General features: G+C 43.9%; 1 protein-coding gene and 1 long non-coding RNA gene across 2 annotated transcripts in view; one reads left to right on the forward strand and one right to left on the reverse strand.

Annotated features, from left to right (window-relative positions):
• LOC142246164 (myosin-7) overlaps nucleotides 1–18,741 on the reverse strand; it is a 77,409-nt gene that overhangs the window by 17,642 nt on the left and 41,026 nt on the right. The window contains exons 17-27 of the mRNA XM_075319199.1: nucleotides 16,604–16,691; nucleotides 15,944–16,061; nucleotides 14,782–14,905; nucleotides 14,371–14,507; nucleotides 11,290–11,545; nucleotides 8,744–8,986; nucleotides 7,401–7,577; nucleotides 6,012–6,157; nucleotides 5,840–5,930; nucleotides 4,949–5,338; nucleotides 3,505–3,631 (exon numbers count right to left, since the gene is read on the reverse strand). Coding sequence (XP_075175314.1) covers nucleotides 3,505–3,631; nucleotides 4,949–5,338; nucleotides 5,840–5,930; nucleotides 6,012–6,157; nucleotides 7,401–7,577; nucleotides 8,744–8,986; nucleotides 11,290–11,545; nucleotides 14,371–14,507; nucleotides 14,782–14,905; nucleotides 15,944–16,061; nucleotides 16,604–16,691 — 1,897 coding nt within the window. The remainder of the gene's footprint in view (nucleotides 1–3,504; nucleotides 3,632–4,948; nucleotides 5,339–5,839; nucleotides 5,931–6,011; nucleotides 6,158–7,400; nucleotides 7,578–8,743; nucleotides 8,987–11,289; nucleotides 11,546–14,370; nucleotides 14,508–14,781; nucleotides 14,906–15,943; nucleotides 16,062–16,603; nucleotides 16,692–18,741) is intronic.
• Nucleotides 6,807–18,741, forward strand: part of LOC142246177 (uncharacterized) — a 42,227-nt gene continuing 30,292 nt past the window's right edge. Inside the window, exon 1 of the long non-coding RNA XR_012724885.1 lies at nucleotides 6,807–6,860. This is a non-coding gene — a long non-coding RNA (uncharacterized LOC142246177). The remainder of the gene's footprint in view (nucleotides 6,861–18,741) is intronic.

An 18,741-nucleotide genomic window follows, 5' to 3' on the forward strand; every position in this document is an offset into this window, starting at 1 on the left:
CCAAAACGTTTTAGGCTTTCTCAGGTAAGTTTTGGAAAACTCCAGCCTGGCTTTTTTATGTCTCGGGGTATGAAGTGGGATCTTCCTTGGTATCCTACCATACAGACCCTTTTCATTCAGACGCCGACGGATAGTACGGGTTGACACTGTTGTACCCTCGAACTGCAGGAGAGCTTGAACTTGTATGGATGTTAGTCGAGGTTCTTTATCCACCATCCGCACAATCTTGCGTTGAAATCTCTCGTCAATTTTTCTTTTCCTTCCACATCTAGGGAGGTTAGCCACAGTGCCATGGGCTTTAAACTTCTTGATGACACTGCGCACCGTAGACACATGAACTTTCAGGTCTTTGGAGATGGACTTGTAGCCTTGAGATTGCTCATGCTTCCTTACAATTTGGATTCTCAAGTCCTCTGACAGTTCTTTGGTCTTTTTTCTTTTCTCCATGCTCAATGTGGTACACACAGGGACACAGGACAGAGGTTGAGTCAACTTTAATCCATGTCAACTGGCTGCAAGTGTGATTTAGTTATTGCCAACACCTGTTAGGTGCCACAGGTAAGTTACAGGTGCTGTTAATTACACAAATTAGAGAAGTATCACATGATTTTTCAAACAGTGCCAATACTTTTGTCCACCCCCTTTTTTATGTTTGGTGTGGAATTATATCCAATTTGGCTTTATGACAATTTTTTTTTTCATTGAAGACAAATTAAATGAAGATAATAATACCAAAGAATTTGTGATTGCAATCATTTTCAAGAATAAACTGAGTATTCTCTGACAGAATTTCAGGGGTGCCAATACTTTTGGCCAGCACTATAAGCTGCCATATCAGACACAAGGGGGCAGCCATGTGTTTCTAAGTCCATGTGCACACAGCAGTAATTGTAAAGTAATATCAGGAGTAGGTCACAAATGAAGAAATGAAGCTGGAGTTTCTACTATATTTTTTTCTCTGATTGTTCCACTCCTGGTTTTGGTTTACAAATACAGAGGTAAAAAACTAACTAAATACTCAACGTATAAATGCAGCCTGCGTTTTTGCCGTGTTTTTGGGTGCAGTTCTGCTTGCATTGCCTTCCCCAGCAAAGTCTATGAGAATTCAGAAAGACTGTGTGAACGTTGCTTCTTTTTTTTCTTGCAGCTTTGGTTGCAGAAAAAAGAAGCAGGATGTCGATTCTTTTTGCGATTTCTCCCTGCGTTTCGGAGGTCTGGGAGATCAATCCCCAGCTGACTCGGGAGATTGTTACCCGGTATCTGGCCAGATGCTGGTCCCCAAATAAAGTCTATGGGGACCAGAATCCGGCGCAAAAGGGTAGGAGCATGCGTTTCATACTCAGCGATCACTGGTGCGGCTGTCACACTACTCTGCGGCCTCTCATTCTTCTTCCTGGGCCGGTCACTAGGTTCAGGCTGGACTCACATGAGCATATGGCATCCGATGCGGGAGGATCAGATATGATATGCTAATGATCCCAGGCTCAGGCTCTGCTGCGAGCGTGAGCCGAGTGTCATGCGACTGTGACCCGATCTTGCGATCGAATCACAGCTGCAAAGCTGAGGACGGGCGCTGCGGAGGAGAGGGAGGGGTTAATCCCCCATCTCCTCCATTGTCAGACTGTGCGTATATCGCACTGCACTGGGATAACATCCGAGTGCAGTACGATGTATCTTTCGCACCCATTCACTTGAAATAAATAAATAAGTAATTTGAAAACAACGGCATGCAGTTCCTTCAATTTTGATACTCAGCCAAGATAAAGCCCCACAGCTGGGGCTGGTTTTCTCAGTCTGGGGAGGCCTATGGTTATGAGGCTGCCCCTCAGCCTAAAAATATTAACTTGCAGCTGCCCGCAATTGCAATCGCAAGTCCTGGCACTTTACCCGACTCTTCCTGATTGCCCTGGTGTGGTGGCATTGGGGGTAATAAGAAGTTAATAGCAACCCATAGCTGCCACTAAGTTCTAGATAAGTCATGGCAGGCGTCTATGAGACAACCCATGACTAATCTGTAAGTGAAAGTAAATAAACACAAACATTCCAAAAACCCTTTATTTGAAATAAAAGATAAAAAAGCACCCTGTTTGTGTTTTTTTACTTTCACTTACAGATTAGTCATGGGGTGTCTCATAGACGTCACCATCACTAATCTAGGACTTAGTAGCAGCTATGGGCTGCTATTAACTCCTTATTACCCCAATTGCCACCGCACCAGGGCAACGGGAAGAGCCGGGACCAGCGCCAGAATGGATGCGCAACTTCTGTGGTGGCTGCAGGCTGCTATTGTTAGGTTGGAAAATGCCAATTAATCATCGCCCTTCCCACCCTAATAATATCAGCCCCCAGTTGTCTGCTGCACCTTGGCTGGTTTTAGAAAAATTGGGGGAGATCCCACATCCTTTTTTAAAAAATGTTAAATAAATCATATTATTTAGAAAAAAGCGTGGGATCCTCTCAATTTTTCATAAGCAGCCAAGATACAGCAGATAGTTGAGGGTTGCATCCCAAAGCTGCTGCTGTTCCTGTGATGTATATGAAAAATTGGGGGACCCCACGTCAATTTTTTACCAAAAAATAATTAAAAAAAACAGCTGGTCAAGTTGGCTATTGCTTTATCTATCGAGCAATTCTATTATTTCTTTCTATCAATTCTTTTCTCTTTTATTATCTATTCTATATGTTCTATCTATTCTATAAGTTTTATATATTCTTTCTATTTTTTTCTATCTATCTAATCTAGCTATTTATCAATTATCCTATCCTATTTTGTTTCTCCTTTTAAAAAACAAAAACATGGCAAAAAAGTGGCAAAACGCATGCGCTTTTTGGATGTGTTTTTGCTGCCGGTGTGTTTTTTTTTAGGCCAAAAACATGCATGTCTGTGGTCACCACAAAGATGCAGTGTGCGCACATAGCCATAGCCTTTCTAACCTGTGTTTTTGCATTGAATATAGTGAAAATATAGTGAAAAAACGCATGGGCAAAAACATTCCTATTATTGGACCAAAAACGTACCGAAAACGCACCAAAACTCAGCAAAAACGCATGTGTTTTTTTTGACCAGAGGGTGCGCTTTTCTGCCAGAGGGTGCATTTTTTGCTGAAGAAATAAAACTGCAGTGTGCGCACTTAGCCTAATTCTGTACAACCCATTTAACGCTTTCAAATAAATGTACGGTACATATACCTGGACAATCTATGTATTTATACATAAACAGCACATTAATTTAGTATGACGCTTTCCATATAAAATGTATTTTGTAGCTGCCATTTTTTCTAGACCCCTTTTAATTGTCTTGTACAGATGGATAGCAGAGACCAGATTACAGCACTGCTAATCTTAGATTAATTCATACTGCCATTGTACATCGCCATTGTAATAATCAGAAGTCATAAACTTTGTCCTATTTTCCTAGTTGTAGGAACTATATGGATCGCTTTGCTTGATTAACATGAAATACATGAATTCACTAGTGTCAAAAAAAATGAATGTGCTGCATACCAGTCTCTGTCTGCAATTTGGCCCGCTGCGTGGACAGATCATTGACATTTCTTTGTGACTCCTCGGACTTCGTACGATACTCATTCATTTGATCTTCTAAGGTACGGCATAACTTCTCTAGGTTAGCCTAGGAGGATTTTCAGAAGTGCAACATTAAATTGTTAGCAATTGATCAAGAATAGCTAAAAATAAAACTGTTACATAAAATGTATTGTAGGCTAAGGTTTGTCTATAGCCGGTTACACACTAGAATAATGTCAGCCAAAGCCGCTGATTTCAGCAGGATTGCGTATGGAGGCAGCTAAGTTTCACTACTCAATGTTTTTGTTCATCGAGAATATAAGCCGCCAGTAGAGATGGCTAGCAGGAGTTTACTCCCTTCTCTCTATTTAGAATACCTGCACACTCGTCAAGCTGAGCATGTATGTGTATTGACTGGTCAAGAAAAATAGCTATCAGACAAACAATCCTGTTTGGCCCCCAGCTACATGATGTATGTGGCCATCTTCACCATTATGGCAGGACAGGTGAACAGCTCTTTGCAATAGATGCTTACTTATAAGTAATCCTAAGCTGCCATGTAATCACACATCTGTGTGTTGTTTTACATGCTACATGCAGTAAATTTGTCAGGCTTATAAGTAGCCATATGTCTCAGTCTCACTCATTCATACAGTCTATAATTGTCATAAATCGGTCATTCTTTACTTGCCATGTACTGACCTTACTGACTGCTGATATTTCTAGTTATGCCCATCAGCATAACAATTCTCTAAACACATAATAAGTGCCACGCACGGACAAGAGGATGTCTGACTTATGGTGCAACACAGAGGGACAACAGGGATGGAAGGGGAGAAGGAAGGCCCTAATGATAGGGAGTGGAGGTCGGGACACCTCCTGACACTAACCTGTGTCTGAACCCCAAGCTCCCCTAATATCCCTATACGAGTCTTTCCCCTCATCGCCGCCACATGCCTAGTCCATATATGTACTTCTACTCACCTTGGCTAGTGCAAAGGCCAGTGAGTGCACTAGACTACACCAATGTAATAATTTGAAACAAACAGGTGAAAGGAAGACAGACAGGGGAACGTATACAATAGGGTATGCTTCAACTTCAAAACTGCAGCCAGATACCAGGGCTGCAGGCAACAGGATTCCAGCAGCTACAAGAAGCTTCCTCGCTCCAATGGGATCAGTTCAGAGCGAATCACTATAACCGGCATCAGGTGATGGAACAGGTGACTATTTAAGGTGGAGGGGAGCAGTCATAAACTGACTGCAATGATGAACTAACAAGAAGCTACCAGCATGGATAGAGTACTTAACCCTTGGTGTACCAAAAGAAAGCAAATACATTTTTAAGAAGGCTATCACAAGTCTCCCAAGAATGGAACACTCGCGACAATAGGGGAGGACATTGATAAAATTCTTCTCTCACCTTGCCTTTTACCATTTGTTCCATGTTGGATGCTACATCATCTAGCTCAAGTTTTATCTCACTCTTCTCCTTTTCCAGTTTCTGTTTAACCCTTTGGAGGTTATCAATCTGCTCGCTGAGTTCGGCCACAGAGTCTGCATGCTTCTTTCTTAGGGTGGCAGCTGTGGCCTCTGATTGCAGAGTGGATTCCTCTAGATCTCTCCTGAGTTTCAGGAACTCTGCCTCCCGCTTCTTGTTAAGTTCAAGCTGCACAGATGTGGCTCCTCCGGCTTCTTCTAAACGCTCGCTGATTTCCTCCAACTCTCTGGACAGGTCAGAGCGAAGCTTCTCTACCTTAGCCCTTGCTGTTCTCTCTGCTTCCAGTTCCTCCTCCAGCTCCTCAATACGTGCCTAGTAAAATTGGTTTATATAGAATTTAATTGTTCTATAAATTTTTAGTGTTGCTTAGAAAATATACAACTTAAGGGGGTTGTCCATTTAAAACAAGTTATCATTTATCCATAGGTGATATCTTGCTGATCGGTGGGTGTGCGATCACTGGGACCCACAACGATAGGCAGAGCAGGGAATTTGTATCCCTGATGAGGAGCTTTTTGTCTGTTACAAACTTGAGTGGCACGTCAGATGCTCAAATGTGGCTCCATTCATTCTGTATGGGGTGGGTGAAAAATGTAGAGTTCAACATTCTGAAGCCCCATAGGGAATGAATGGAGTATAGGTTGAGCATTCACACTGCTGCTCCATCTTAACGGGGATAAAAGTTATCCGTTCCACCAATCGGTGAAGGTCTCAGCAGTTTGACCTCCATTGATCAAAAATATATCATCTATTATACATAGTTGATAACTTATTTTCACCTGACAACCCCATTTAAGTCCATTTTAAAGATACCTGAAGTTCCTTCAGCTTTTTTTGGAGCTGAGCACCTATATTCTGTTCATCTTCAATTCTTGTGTTGAGCTGGCTCATTTCAAAGTCTTTCCTAATAGAAGGAGAAAACCATTTATGAGCTTATGTATCGTTTCCATGCTATATGTATTTCAGCTCATGTTTAAGAACTCACTTCTTCAACTTTTCTTCTAGCTGTTGTTTGTCATTTTCAAGATCCATCACGCTTTCCTGTGACAATTTAAAATCTCCTTCTAGTTTTCTTTTTACTCTTTCCAGGTCCATTCGAATTTTCTTTTCCTGCTCCAAAGACCCTTCAAGCTGTACAGATTAAAAAACAAGCATTAAACGCTTACATCAATTGTCATTTTTGAATTTTTGTTTTTTCTTTCCTTTCTTCCAAGAAACATAACTTATTTTTCATCTATATAGCCACGCAACGGTTTCTCTTTTTACAGGACAAATTGTAGTTTTGAATGACTCCACTTTTCCATACATTGGACTGGAAAATAGAGTAAAAACTCCCAGTTTGATGAAATTGTAAAAATAAACTGCAATTCCGTCATTGATTTTTGTGTTTACCTTTTACAGCATTCACTGTGTGATAAAAATGAACTGACAATACGATTCTTTGGGTCAGTATGATTACAGTAATACTAAACATCTATAGTTTCTTTTTAATTTAATAGTGAAAAAAACTCTCAGAAAGTTGTAAAAAAACAACAAAAAACTGTGTTGCAATTTTCTAAGACCCTTAACTTTTTTATTTTTCTATCAATTGAGTTTTGTGAGGGCTTATTTTTTGCGTGGAAAGCTTTCTTTTTTTTGATACCATTTTAGGATAAATACAATGTTTTGATCACTTTTTATTGCATTTTTTTGCAAGGGTGTGGCAATCCAAAAACTGCAATTAAGTGCATTAATTTTTTTTTTGTTTTACAGTGCAATATTTTTATATTTTGACAGATCGGACTTATATGAACCGAACAATACCAAATATGTGTATTTGTTAAAGGGGAAAAAGGTAAGGCGATTCAGATTTAGATTTTTTTATTGCATTTTTTTAAACTTTTTTTTTTTTTTTGCTGCCCATGAACCTGCAATCATCTGTGTTACTATTTCTATATATGTATTGCAATACCAGTGTACTACAATATCTAGAGAAAGTCATGGTCTCATATGAAACTTAGCAACTGGCTGGTCTTCACAGACATACCATCATGGCAAACAAGTAGACCTTCAGCAGGCCCTGGTTGCCATGGCAACTCAATGGCACCCAGTGATTGCATTGTGGGGTGTCAATGTAGTACATGTCTTAAGGGCCGCTGTCATAAACTGTTAGTGGCATTTGAAAAGTTAATAGTGATCAGAAATCATCACTGTTGTTAGAAGTAAAGACTGACTGAGTAACACAGCCAACATCTGTCAGGAATGGTGCAAGGTCAGTCTCTGAGCCCATTCCATGTTCCTGCATCAAACATGCGCATTTAGGGCGGATGTCGGTAAGGGGTTTAAATCAAAATAAATAATATAGTAAACATTTTATATCCTAAATGTTACTTACATCATCAACCTGTTGCTCCAGTTTTGCTTTTGCTTTAGTCAAAACATTGACTTTATCTTCTTCAGCTTGAAGGTCATCCAGTGCTTGCTGATGAGCCTCTTGGAGAGCCTTTTTTTCCTTTGTTAACTTGGCAATTATCTCATCCAAACCTGCCATTTCTTCCGTTAGATTCTTAACCTATTAAATAATTAATTAAAATAAGAACATTCGATAACATTGATGAAGCTGTTAAGGTACTAAATAATAATTAGTGATGAGCGGGTATGCTCGCCACAGCGTGATACCTGATTGAGCATCGGGGTGCTTGGGTACACTCGGTACCAAGTATTGCAGGTACTCAGGCGCCATGCTCAAGTCCCTGCCCTGCATATTTTGTGGTTGTTAGAAAGTCAATAAACATGCGGAGATTGCCTGCCATACAGAGTAATCACATAGCCATGTTGGTAAACACTATTCATCATTCAACAATTTATTATCAAAAATGTTTCCACAAAGCATCTCCATCATAGTCCACAATCCCCAAATGCAGCTCTGGCCACTGTGAATAGCAGTAAAGTACAGCTATTCTCAGGTGACAGGTAGTTGCCGGGTCTTGCTGAGCACAGCATTATGCCGGTGGCTGTGATGAGAGTTGCCATCACAACCCGCCGCCTGTGAATAACTGTACTTAATAGTGTTGGGAAGTCTTTATTCACATGAGCAATTTTTTCCTGTGTGTTTTTTTTGTTTTTACTACTGGGTTAGTAATATGTCTGATAGACACCTCTCCATTACTAACACCAAGGATTGATGCCTACTGACATTACACAACTGACATCAACCCCCAAAAATATTACTCCGATTGCCACCACACCATGGCAATCAGGAAGAGTTGGGCAAAGCACCAGAATTGGCCTATGTTATGTGACGCTCCAATTCTTGGGCGGCTGCAAGCTGTTATTTTTAGGCTGGGAATGTCCAAATAACCATGGACCTTCCCAACCTGATAATATCAGCCAACAGCTGCCTGCTTTGCCTTGGCTGCTTATTAAAAAATAGTGGTGATCCCACGTTGTTGTTTTTTTAAAGTTTATATATTTAGTTCCCCCACAGCAACCATGGAATCAGAGATGCATCCAGTCATCCTCCTCATGCTGTTCCCATTTCATTTGAGTGCTGTTGCCATCTATTTCAGCGATATTCCTGCCCTCTCAGCCCTTCTGTTATGGTCTTACGGAAAAATGCTCAAATTCTATTATACTCATTACTCGAGTTGAGCCCTTCAAAGCGTCTGACCTGCTTTACTCGAGTACTGAGCACTCGAGCATCTTAGTGCGCTCTCATCACTAATAATAATGTCTCACCTTGTTTTCTGTGGCATGTTTCTCCTTTTCTACTTTGGCTAGTGTCAGCTCCAGATCATCAATATCCTTCTTGAGCTCAGAACACTCGTCCTCCAGCTTCCTCTTCTTAGCAGTGAGTTCTGCATTCATCTCCTCTTCATCTTCCAGCCTTTCTGTCTGCTCTTTTAGTTTAGCTTCCAGTTGGATCTTGTTTTTAATAAGTTGTTCACATCTCTCCTCTGCATCTGCCAAGTTATCTTGCTCCTGCATTTAAAAGGTTACATATATTTGACATGTAAAATAAATTCAGATGATTAAATATTTGCATGTCCTCTATCTTTCTGAACAATTCTTATGACTAAAGGCCCCGTCACACGCAACGACGTATCTAACGATATATATTGCCGGGGTCACGGATTCCGTAACGCACATCCGGCATCGTTAGCGACGTCGTTGCGTGTGACACGCACGAACGACCGTTAACGATGGAAAATACTCACCAAATCATCCATCATTGAGACGTCGTTCCTTTTTAAAAAATAGTTGATTGTTGAGCACGCAGGTTGTTCGTCGTTCCCGAGGCAGCACACATCGCTAAGTGTGACACCTCGGGAACGACGAACTACAGCTTACCTGTGGCCCCCGGCAATGCAGAAGGAAGGAGGTGGGCGGGATGTTACGGCCGCTCATCTCCGCCCCTCCGCTTCTATTGGGCGGCCGCTTAGTGACGCCGCTGTGACACCGCACAAACCACCCCCCATAGAAAGGAGGAGGTTCACCGGCAACAACGACGTCGCTAGGCAGGTAAGTCCGTGTGACTGCTCCTAGCGATATTGTGCGCCACGGGCAGCGATTTGCCTGTGACTCACAAACGACGGGGGCGGGTGCTTTCACCAGTGATATCGCTGCGTGTAACATCCCCTTTACATCTACTTTCTGTACATGACATCTAAAAGCCCTGTTATGCAGAGGGGAGAACTTAAAGGGAACCTGTCAGGTCCCCCAATGCTGCTACCCTACCATCATAACACTTTAGAAACATTTTTCTGCATAAATGTTCTTGAGGTCCTACACAATTGTGCATATGTATAAAAAAAATTATGTTGCATGTTGTATGAAATAATGCCAGGTATACTGACCACATGCCCATGCATCAAAAACATAGCACATGCGCAAGATTCACATGACTGAGGGGATGCCATGGGTAGTGAAGGCAACATCAATCACACTTAAAGGGGTGTGAGAGCGACATTATATAAGTTTGGGTTTATTTCACACATATTGACATTTGTATACAGTAGAATATCAAGAACATTTTTATACAGAAATACTGGTTTAGAGCTCGTGTATCACGTTGGGTAATTGCATGCATTTACGCCGCGTATTGCACTGCAGCGTAAATGCATGCGTCCTGCGTCCCCTGCACAATCTATGTAGATTGTGCATGATACGTACGTACAATGCTTTTATGAACGCTGTGATTTGGGTGCTGAAATTTTGACCCAAATCAGTGCGTTCATAAAATGAGCATGTCACTTATTCCGTGCGCTATGGATGCAGCTCCCACTCTGTCTATGGTGGGGGCAGCAGCCATAGCGCATGAAATGGGCTTTTTTCTACAAAAAAACTGCATCCATTATGCAGTGTTTCTGCAGCGATTTGAAGCGCACATGTGCTGTCAAATCGCTGCAGAATATTCAGCAGTTACGTGCGCATGAGCCCTTAAAGGGGTTGTAGTGGCATATTAAAAATGTCGGGGGACGTGACCTGTTCCCTTTAGGACCTAAGTGTGTCATGCCCCACTCTTCAGACCCTACAATAACCACTTACAAGCGTATATGAAAAATCGCTTAATTTTCATCCAGAAAAAAAAAAGATTTTTATCCGTATTCCATCTCTGTGACGTTCATTTCTATACATCAACATTTAGAAAATGTACAAGACCAAATACAGTTTACTATGTTAACAACTGCAATGTATCTGTAAAAATCGGACGCAATATGGAAGGTCCATAGGGGATCCACTTTTGTGCATTCATAAATTTGAATCAGCGAGTCTCATCCAAAATATGGAAGATACTAGTGTATGCTGTAAATTGTTTCATCAGAACTAAATTGTGAATATCCCGAAAGAATAACATTAGTCCATGTGTTATCTGATTTTATCACAGATATCACACATAATACGTTAGTCTGAATGAGCCCTTAGCTCCTTAGCTGCAGAGTTATGTATATAAATATTTTTCTCATATTTTGATTGCATTTTAGCATAAGCCCCGATTGATGCAGCTCAAGTCCCTTAAGGCCCCGTCACACACAGAGATAAATCTTTGGCAGATCTGTGGTTGCAGTGAAATCATGGACATATTGTTCCATTTGTACACAGCCACAAACCTGGCACTGATTGTCCACAATTTCACTGCAACCACAGATCTGCCACAGATCTGCCACAGATCTGCCACAGATCTGCCACAGATCTGCCACAGATCTGCCACAGATCTGCCACAGATCTGCCACAGATTTATCTCTGTGTGTGACGGGGCTTCTAGAGTCATGAGAGACACTCACAGCTTGAACTTGAAGCTGCAGGTCATTCTTCTCTTGTAGCAAAGAGACCATCTTCTCCTCTAGCTCCTTGCGTCGAGCCTCAGATTTTTCCAGGGCTTCTTTCAGCTTCTGGAACTCTTCTTTCATGTTCTGCATCTCCTTCTCTGTCTCTGCACTCTTGAGCAGAGGCTTTATCTTGAAATATAGCTTCATCCATGGCCAATTTTTGACACCCATGAAAGCTCTGATGTTCCACTGGATCACCAAAAGGGCATCTCTGGAAAAAAAATAAGCATAACTTTAAAAAGGAGAAGAATCGGATGTTGATAGCAACATAAGAAGGTCTGATTCCAGGTATATACAGGCTGAATTATTCTTAAGAACAATGCATGTCTCTCCAGATAATATGTAGGAGAGCCATGATGGTTCCGGGAAGACATAGCAATCCCTTCACCTAGTCATTTGCTGTCCATAGCTTCCATTGTTTTGCATCAGATGACATTTTTATTTTTTGTTCCATGATAGAAACCAAAAAACAAAAACTACAGCAGTTCTGGATCCTTCATGGAACAGATATAGACCTGATTTTAGCTGCAGTTTTTTATCATGCATGAAGGAATCTGCAGTGGAGCCTTGATGTAGATGTGACGCCCCTGGACTAGTCAGGTCGTCACAGGGTACTGCTCGTTGTTTATCTCCCAGTGCAGGACTCAATGCCCCATGGTTCTGGGTTCCCAACTTGCAGCACTGCCTCCATCAGCATCTAAAAATCCTAATCACACATCGCACCACACCCTGTCAGGCACACCAGTGGGCTGCTAAGCTGTAATAGGGCCGCCCACCTAGGGGTCAGGCAGGGAGGTGACAAGTCAGTTCTGTGGTAGGCCTCGAGCAGTGAGGAGCTCAGGGAAGCTGGGAGTTGGAGCTCCCAGGGGAGAAGCAGATTGGGTTGCAGACAGTGGTCTGGACCCAGAGGAGTCGGAGACCTGGTCGCGGGATATTGTGACTGGATGCATGGCTTAGTCGAGGAGGACGGTTGGCAGCTGCAGTCCAGTAGCCGGTCTAGGGCTGAAAGCACGTCGGGGTACTGGACCCAAGGTCGAGGAGAGGCTTCAAGCAACCCGGCAATTAACCTGTGGAGGACAGGGCCATTATGGACTGTCCCCACGAAGCTCAGAGATCGGGGGCATTAGCGCAACGAGGGGGATAGGACTTTCCAAGCAAAGCAGCCCACTGAAACCCAAAGTGTGAGCAAGCTCCTCTGTTACCCATAGTAGGGAGCGGGGCCCGGACAGCTTCAAGATTACGGGCCACTTGGACACTTCTAAAATTCTGTGCACTGAGGCAGGTGTGACGCCCTGGCAAAGCCAGGTAGTCACACAGTTTTAGGCCCCCACACAACAACTCTCCCACACAGGGTTAAACCAGCCGACCTAAAATCCTAGTCACCCCGTCAGGGAAGGACAGACACACCAGTGGGCGGGACCAGGTGGAAGGAAAACGCCCACCTAGGGGTCTGGAGAGCCCGGGGCGGGAAAACAGTCAGTAGAGTTGAAGTCAGAGTTAAATTGAGAGTGGAGTGGAGGAGTCGAGCTCAGGCAGTTAAGGCCTGAAGTTCAAGCTGACAGGTATCAGGGTCAGAGCCCTGACACATTGGCTAGGTGGCAGACAGTGGTCAGCACCAGCAGGAGACGGGAAGACGGCTCGGCACATCTGAGGTGGACCGGGGAAGGGTTGTAGCCGCCGGTACCGACACCAGAGAACCGACCCGGAAACCGTGCACACAAGGGGGTACTCGAACCCTGAAGCCAGGATCGGCACTGACGGCCTAGCTAATTAACCGATTGAGGGCAGGATTCCAGGTCCTGTCCCAACCTAAGTCCCGAAAAGTAGACAACCACCCACAGAGAGGGATAGGGCATCCGCCAGGGCCCGGTAGATCCCACAGGTCAGCCTCTGATGGGCATGGCTCCCAACCAGAGGACTGGGAGCGGACTCGTGCGTTACACACCGGGAAATCTACACAAGAAAACACAAAGTGCAGAGGAAAGGGGCATTGACCATCGGCCCGGGTGTGGGACCAGATATACCCGTCTGCGGCAGCCGGCCACCATCACCTTGGTTTACCGAAGGACTTGTGTGATTTATTGAACTGTGAGTAACATCCCCGGCCTGACCGGGTGCGCCGGCCCCAGCCGTTATCATCCCCTGCACAGAGACATTGGCCCCCGGGGCATCCATCTCTGCCCACAGAGGGGTTAACATCCAGCTGCCAGTCCATCGGCCCCGGGAGCCCCACAGCAGCAGCGGTGGTGCTACATCTCACCACACACAATGGGTGGCGTTACAGACAGTTTTCAACAACCCCCATATAACTACGTCCCCCTTCTTTTATTCGAAGTGTCCGCAGGACCCACGGGTCCGGTCGAGTCCCTCGAGCCATACCGCAGATCCGGATCTGAGCAGCACAGCTGCTGGCGTGCGGGCGGCACACAGGCTCCGGACCATCAGGCAGCGGCACCCAGAGACTTGGTGTACCACGTTGTCAGTGTCTTCTTTCCTTCTGAGTGAGTACCTGATCAGCCCCTGCTACCGACTCCCCTGCGCTCCCCTGCAATTCATTCCACCATCCAGAGTCCCGGGGCCTTCCCCTACCCTTGGAGGGTAACGTCATCTGGCTGCCTCACTCCATCACCCCCGGGTACTCCCAACGGCAGCGGCGGTACTCCCTATTACCGCACACCACGGGTGGTGTCACAAACTACCGAACTCCCCTGTAAATAACCCCCATCACGTTTTAGAGTGACCCTCCGCCCCCGGGTCTGGAGACCCTCGAGCAACGAGTAGCGACACCCGGATCCGAGCGGTTTGAACGCTGCTGTGGCGGTACATAGATATAAAACTAGCCTAAGATGTCGGTTACATTTACAGTATATAATTCTCTAATTATACACCAACTGTATAATGTAAGCAGATCCAGGTCTTTCAATTGGTTTATCAATCTATAGTTTTAGTTATTAGCTATAGCTGATTTCACACTGTCTGGAAATATATTATGCAGAATAAGGGCCTACATGCATTTGTTTGTCTTGGTGTTATTACCTGCGCTCCACAATCTTCTTAAATTCTATTCTGGAGAGGACACCTCTGGACTGGGCTTGTATTCGGGTAATGATTCTGGAAAGTCGCTCATCTCGCATCTCTTCTAATTGACCTAACAAACCAGCCTTGAAGAAAACCTGAAAAAAGAATCATTTTTAAGGAAAATTGACATTTATGTGAACTTTTAATGTTTGCTTGTTTAAAGGGATTATACAGGACTGGGAAAATATGGCTGCAATAACCTCTTACCTGTCAATGGGCTGTTTCTGATATTGCAGCTCAACTCTATTGGAGTGAATAGGGTTGAGCCGCAATACCACATAAAACCTGTAGATATGGGTGGCGCTGTTTGAAAAGGAAGCAGCCATGTTTTTCTTATATTGTACAGCTTCTTTACGGTGACTGATTTACCTTGGTATGCCCAAATTTGTACTGAGTATGATCAATTTCTAGTGAGGCAAGAAGTTTCTCTGCTCCTTTCCTACTGTCTATAAACTGTCCTTCTGGAATAGCTGCAGGGTTCAGGATTCGGTATCTGGAGAACAGAAAATATGGAAAGCCAGGGTGGTAAGAAACTTCCTTTTGTTATTGTGCCTTAAAGGGAATCTGTCACCAGGTTTTTACCACCTAATCTGAGAGAAGTATAACATGGGGGCAGAGATCCTGATTCCAGTGATGTATGACTTACTGGGCTGCTTAGTGTAGTTTTGATAAAATCACTTAATCAGCAGATCATCATTAGAGGACTACTTGGCGTGCTGCAAGGTAGTCCAGCATATTCATGAGGTCTGTATAACTGCTAGATCTGCAGCAGAGAAAATATTGATTTTATCAAAATTACAGCAAACAGTTCAGTAAGTGACACATCGCTGGAATCAGGGTCTCTGTTTCTACAGATGTTGCTCTCAAATGGGGGAGCAAAAACCGGGTGACAGATTCCCTTTAAAGAGGTGGTTCACTACTTATTTCTCCAAGCCACATTGATATATTGAGAAACAAGGTTTCTCTCAAATAGCTTGTGTTGACAATAGTGCCTGTGAGCAGCGCTATTGAGGTCTATTCATCCCCTTCTTATGACCCCCCGGGGTCTGTGACCTCTGATGTCTGGTGATGTCAAGTCAACTTCCAGTTGACCTGACATCACCAAGGCCTGCCCCATTCTTCCTGAGTGACTGGACTGTGGGCGGCGTTTCACTGCTTGTCACAGCCTAGCGTCGCTCCTGCTTGCGGCGCTCTTCAGTGAAGGAGGGAGCAGGGAGATACTGGGCTGGGATGCTGGGCTGTGACAAGCAATGAAACGGCGCTCACAGCTCAGTCAGTCAGGAAGACTGGGGCTGGCCGCAGTGATGTCAGGTCAACTGGAAGTTGATGTGACATCACTGGACATCAGAGGTCACGGAGCCTGGGAAATTATGAGAAGGGAATGAGCGGGGCACAATAGCGCCTCTCACAGGCACTATTAGCAACACAAGCTATTTAAGAGAAACCTTATTTCTCAACATAATATCGATGTGCCTTGTAAAAATAACTAGTGAACCACCCCTTTAAGTAAGCAATGTTGTCATAATCCTACCTTTGCCTAAAGTCTCCATATAGGATACGGTTAGGAAACCCTTTCCGGCAGATTCGGATACCCTCCAATACGCCATTACAGCGAAGCTGGTGCATCACTAAACGATTATCCATTACACCTAGAGTACATCAAAATATAGATTTTCTTAGAATATAATCAGAATAATACTAGAAAACCTGGAAAAAATTATATTTTACTCTACAGTTTTGTAAACTGGTTATAAATATATAACATCTGAAAGGAGTTCTTTGATTTGGACAATTTCTCGTTAGACGGGTCCATTGACGATTAACTGATTATACGGTATCTTCATGTTACGTCCACCAGTCATCATTAGTTATGGATAGAAATATCTGCTAATATATGTTTGATTTGTATGAAGCGCCACCACAGGGATACGCTTTACATGGTGACAATCAGGATGATAAATAATCCAGCCCAGGATGGGTGCTTAGGATTGAGAGATGCTCTGTGTAACCGCTCTCTCCCCCTATTAGCTCTAAATTCCCTAATAGGGTATATGAAGATGGCTTTTCATCCAGACAATGCCTTTGATACAGATTCATTTTATATGTGATTTATGACTGTTTGTTTTGCAACACGGACAAACTAAATGAGATGATTGTGTGAAATGGCATGAACTTATTACAAGCCAATTACCTGGGGATTTGGATTCATTAGGAATAAGACAGCGAACAAAATGAGGGTGAGTGGAGCGAAGATTGGTCATCAGCTTGTTCAGGTTCTCCTAGGGAGGACAGAATTAACAAACACTGGGTTTAGTGTATGTTATTAACAACAGGGAGAAAATCAGGATTTGGTCACAGAGAAGCAAAATACGATTTGTAAATGTTAATCCCAAGGTTTATAAAATAAACCTATGAAATATAGAATCTTCAGATGAAAATAACAATGTTCATTTTATATAAGTAGCACGTATTAAAGCAGCCCTTAAGGGGCACTTTGCACACTACGACATCGCAAGCCGATGCTGCGATGCCGAGCGCGATAGTCCCCACCCCCGTCGCAGCTGCGATATCCTTGTGATAGCTGCCGTAACGAAAATTATCGCTACGCCAGCTTCACATGCACTCACCTTGCCCTGCGACGTCGCTCTGGCCGGCGACCCACCTCCTTATTAAGGGGGCGGGCCGTGCGGCGTCATAGCGACGTCACACGGCAGGCAGCCAATAGAAGCGGAGGGGCAGAGATGAGCGGGACGTAAACATCCCGCCCACCTCCTTCCCTCGCATAGCCGACAGGAGCCGCGGTGAAGGAGGTAGGAGATGTTCCTCGCTCCTGCGACTTCACACACAGCGATGTGTGCTGCCGCAGGGAAACGAGGAACAACATCGGACCGTCGCAGCAAGGTAATTATGGTTTTCGCCGACGCTACACCGATGATACGATTATGACGCTTTTGCGCCCGTTAATCGTATCATCTAGGCTTTACACACTACAATGTCGAGAGCGACGCCGGATGTGAGTCACTTTCGACATGACCCCGCCGACATCACAGGTGCGATGTCGTAGTGTGCAAAGTACCCCTTAGAGTGTTTTTTTTATTATTTTAGCATTGGAGTGGTGCTTTAAATATAGGTTCCCTGCCTCTCGTCTTATAGTCACCTGCTGCCATCTTCATCTTTTTCCACTATCGGTTCTGGCAGTTTCCGTCGATTTGTGACCTGCCGGTAGCTCCAGTGTTTCATGTTCACAAGTGAATACATCTCTATGAGAGCCTCGTTTTGGCTCTCATAGAGTTACATTAAGCGCTTGTGATGTAATGTCTGACTTCAGGACAGGCAGAAGTTACTGGCACAAGATGGTGCTGAAAAAGGATGAAGCCGCTGAAGGGTAACTTGTAGGGGGCAGGGGATTTACATTTTAAAGCGCCACTCCAGCACTGAAAATAAAATGCTGGAGTGGTGCTTTAACTACTACTGGACCACCCATAGAATATTAACATCCAGGAGGTCTGCGTTCTACTCTGCAGTGACATTCTACAATGTCACTGTGTAGTATGGCAAATGTTACTGCATAGAATAGTAGCACAAGATCATGCAGCTGTGGAAGCAGAGAGACAGCTTTCCAGCAAAGCCAGACTGCCAAAGACCAGGCAGAGACGGTTTATTAACATCTCTACCTATCCAACCCTGTATACACAGGGCTGAGTAAGTGGTGTGTATACAGTAATGGTAAGCACTAACAGTGCTCCCTTCTCCTGACCCAGCGGTCATGTGATCAATGAGTTTGTGGAGGAAACAGGAGCTGTTAGATTCCAGTACATGGAGCAGAACAGCACAGCTCTGTACGTTGCTTAGCGTCTTCTTCTGGGTTCTGCCCTTATGTCATATTCAAATGATCGAGAAATAAGCTAAAGAACTTATCAACAGCCACTTACAATGTACAGTTAGGCTATTCAGCTCCATGCGCGGAATCCTGAGCAGATATCAGCTGGTCAATGGTGGGGTCGGACCCCCACTTATTTCATATTGTTGACTTATTCTACGGCTAGATAATATGTTATATGCTCATGTATTTAGCTATTTTATGCAATCACTTCTAGGGGAAAATATATTTATACATGTGAATTCAGCTACAGTAGAGTCTGCACTACATGTGCCACAGTAAAACTTACTGTCACTGACTCTAAGGGCGGCGGCACACGGTACGATATGTCGTCGGGGTCACGGATTCCGTGACTAACATCCGGCATCGTTAGACATATTGTAGCGTGTCACAGCTACGAACGATTGTGAACGAGCAAAAATACTCACCTTATCGTTGCTCGTTGACAT

This window comes from Anomaloglossus baeobatrachus, chromosome 1 (assembly GCF_048569485.1).
Source record: "Anomaloglossus baeobatrachus isolate aAnoBae1 chromosome 1, aAnoBae1.hap1, whole genome shotgun sequence".
NCBI lineage: Eukaryota > Metazoa > Chordata > Amphibia > Anura > Aromobatidae > Anomaloglossus > Anomaloglossus baeobatrachus.